Below are 1,474 nucleotides of genomic sequence, written 5' to 3' on the forward strand. Positions count from 1 at the left end.
ACACACAGACACAAACATAGCAATTTTTACAGTCAAAATTAGGACAGACATCAAACAAGCTTTAGATCAATCTTACACAACTAACTGTCCTTTCAATACGTTGGAGTACAATATTCATCATCCTCAGACTTTATGCTATCTGGTGGGGTGACCAGAGTTTTGTTCCAACATATTTGTAATAGTGCATAATCAACTGCTATTTTTACTTATTTGGTAATGGAAGATGGGGATGATGGGAGTTGTAGTCCACTCTAGATAGCCTAAACTGAAAGTCAACATTTCAATCTATCAGGTGGTAAAGAGTGAAAAGCAGTACCAAAAATTACCCAGCTAAAGCAATTAAATTGAAAATGAAAATGAAAAATGTAAGGGAAGTTTCCTGCAGCTGATGTAAGGGAAGTTTCCTGCAGCTCCTAATAAATAAATTCAGGAACATGGCACCCAAACTCAGAGATCTCAAAGAATCCTTGAGGAAGCTCCAGTATCTCAGGTCTCCATACAGATCACCCAATAAGCATCACCATGGTCTCGGGTTGTCTCCAGCACATTGTCCTGGTGCTTTTGTTTTCATCTGGAATCGTAAGTCTGGACTGCAATGATATTGTGAAATCCCAGCAAGGTGCAATTGCGGACATCAGAAAGCTTCTGGAAGCAGTGGGAACACAAGTGATTTCTTGGGAATGCTTCCATAAAATTCCAGACTTTGACTTCCCAGTGGGAAAAGATATTGGGTCCATTAAAGAGGATACAAGAGCAACCATTGGCCTGATGCTGGAGCAGATCTGTATAATATTTTGGCATAACTTCACTAAAGCTGAATGGAACATGACAGTTGTTGAACTTTTCCAAATAGCTCTGGATCAGCACATTGTACAGTGGGAGACGTGCTCTGTTACAGAGACTGGAGAAAAAATAAAATTTAAAGATATCCGTACAAAACTAAAATTGAAGAAATACTTTTTAAGGTTACACAGGTTCCTAAAGGATAAGGAATACAGCCCTTGTGCCTGGGACACTGTACGACAGGAAATTTTGGGCATCAGTTTTGTATTCCTTGACCAACTTTTGAGAACTCTTCAAAGCTAAAGGTAAAGTATTTATCTGATTTTTTTTTAAAAAATGTATCAAACTATTCACATTGAGTTGTTTTCATGATATAAAAAAAAAGTATAAATTTTTAGCATAATATCAAAATCTCTATTATTATTTATAAATTTTAAAAAAAGAAAAAAGTGAATATACTGTATTCGAAATCTTTTACTAATGTTATATTGAGCATTAATTATAAATTGGTAAATAAATAAATTAACTAACTGCAGCTATTTATTTATTTATTTTTCTAAAAGATTTAAATGGTCACCCAACTTAAGCAACTCTGGGTGGCTCACAACAATAAAACCAATAAATAAAACAGTCATAAAACAGTAAAACAGTAAAATAATAAGATAAAAATCTGTCCATTTGTAGATATTAT

At 34.3% G+C, this 1,474-nt stretch overlaps 1 protein-coding gene across 1 annotated transcript; it reads left to right on the forward strand.

Moving 5' to 3' along the window:
• Positions 1-522: 522 nt before the first annotated feature.
• On the forward strand, positions 523-1,086 carry LOC134490196 (interferon alpha-21-like). The gene has a single exon (XM_063293091.1). It carries the CDS (start codon positions 523-525, stop codon positions 1,084-1,086), a length of 564 nt encoding a protein of 187 aa, XP_063149161.1.
• Positions 1,087-1,474: the final 388 nt, after the last annotated feature.

This window comes from Candoia aspera, chromosome 2 (genome assembly GCF_035149785.1).
Source record: "Candoia aspera isolate rCanAsp1 chromosome 2, rCanAsp1.hap2, whole genome shotgun sequence".
Classification (NCBI taxonomy): domain Eukaryota; kingdom Metazoa; phylum Chordata; class Lepidosauria; order Squamata; family Boidae; genus Candoia; species Candoia aspera.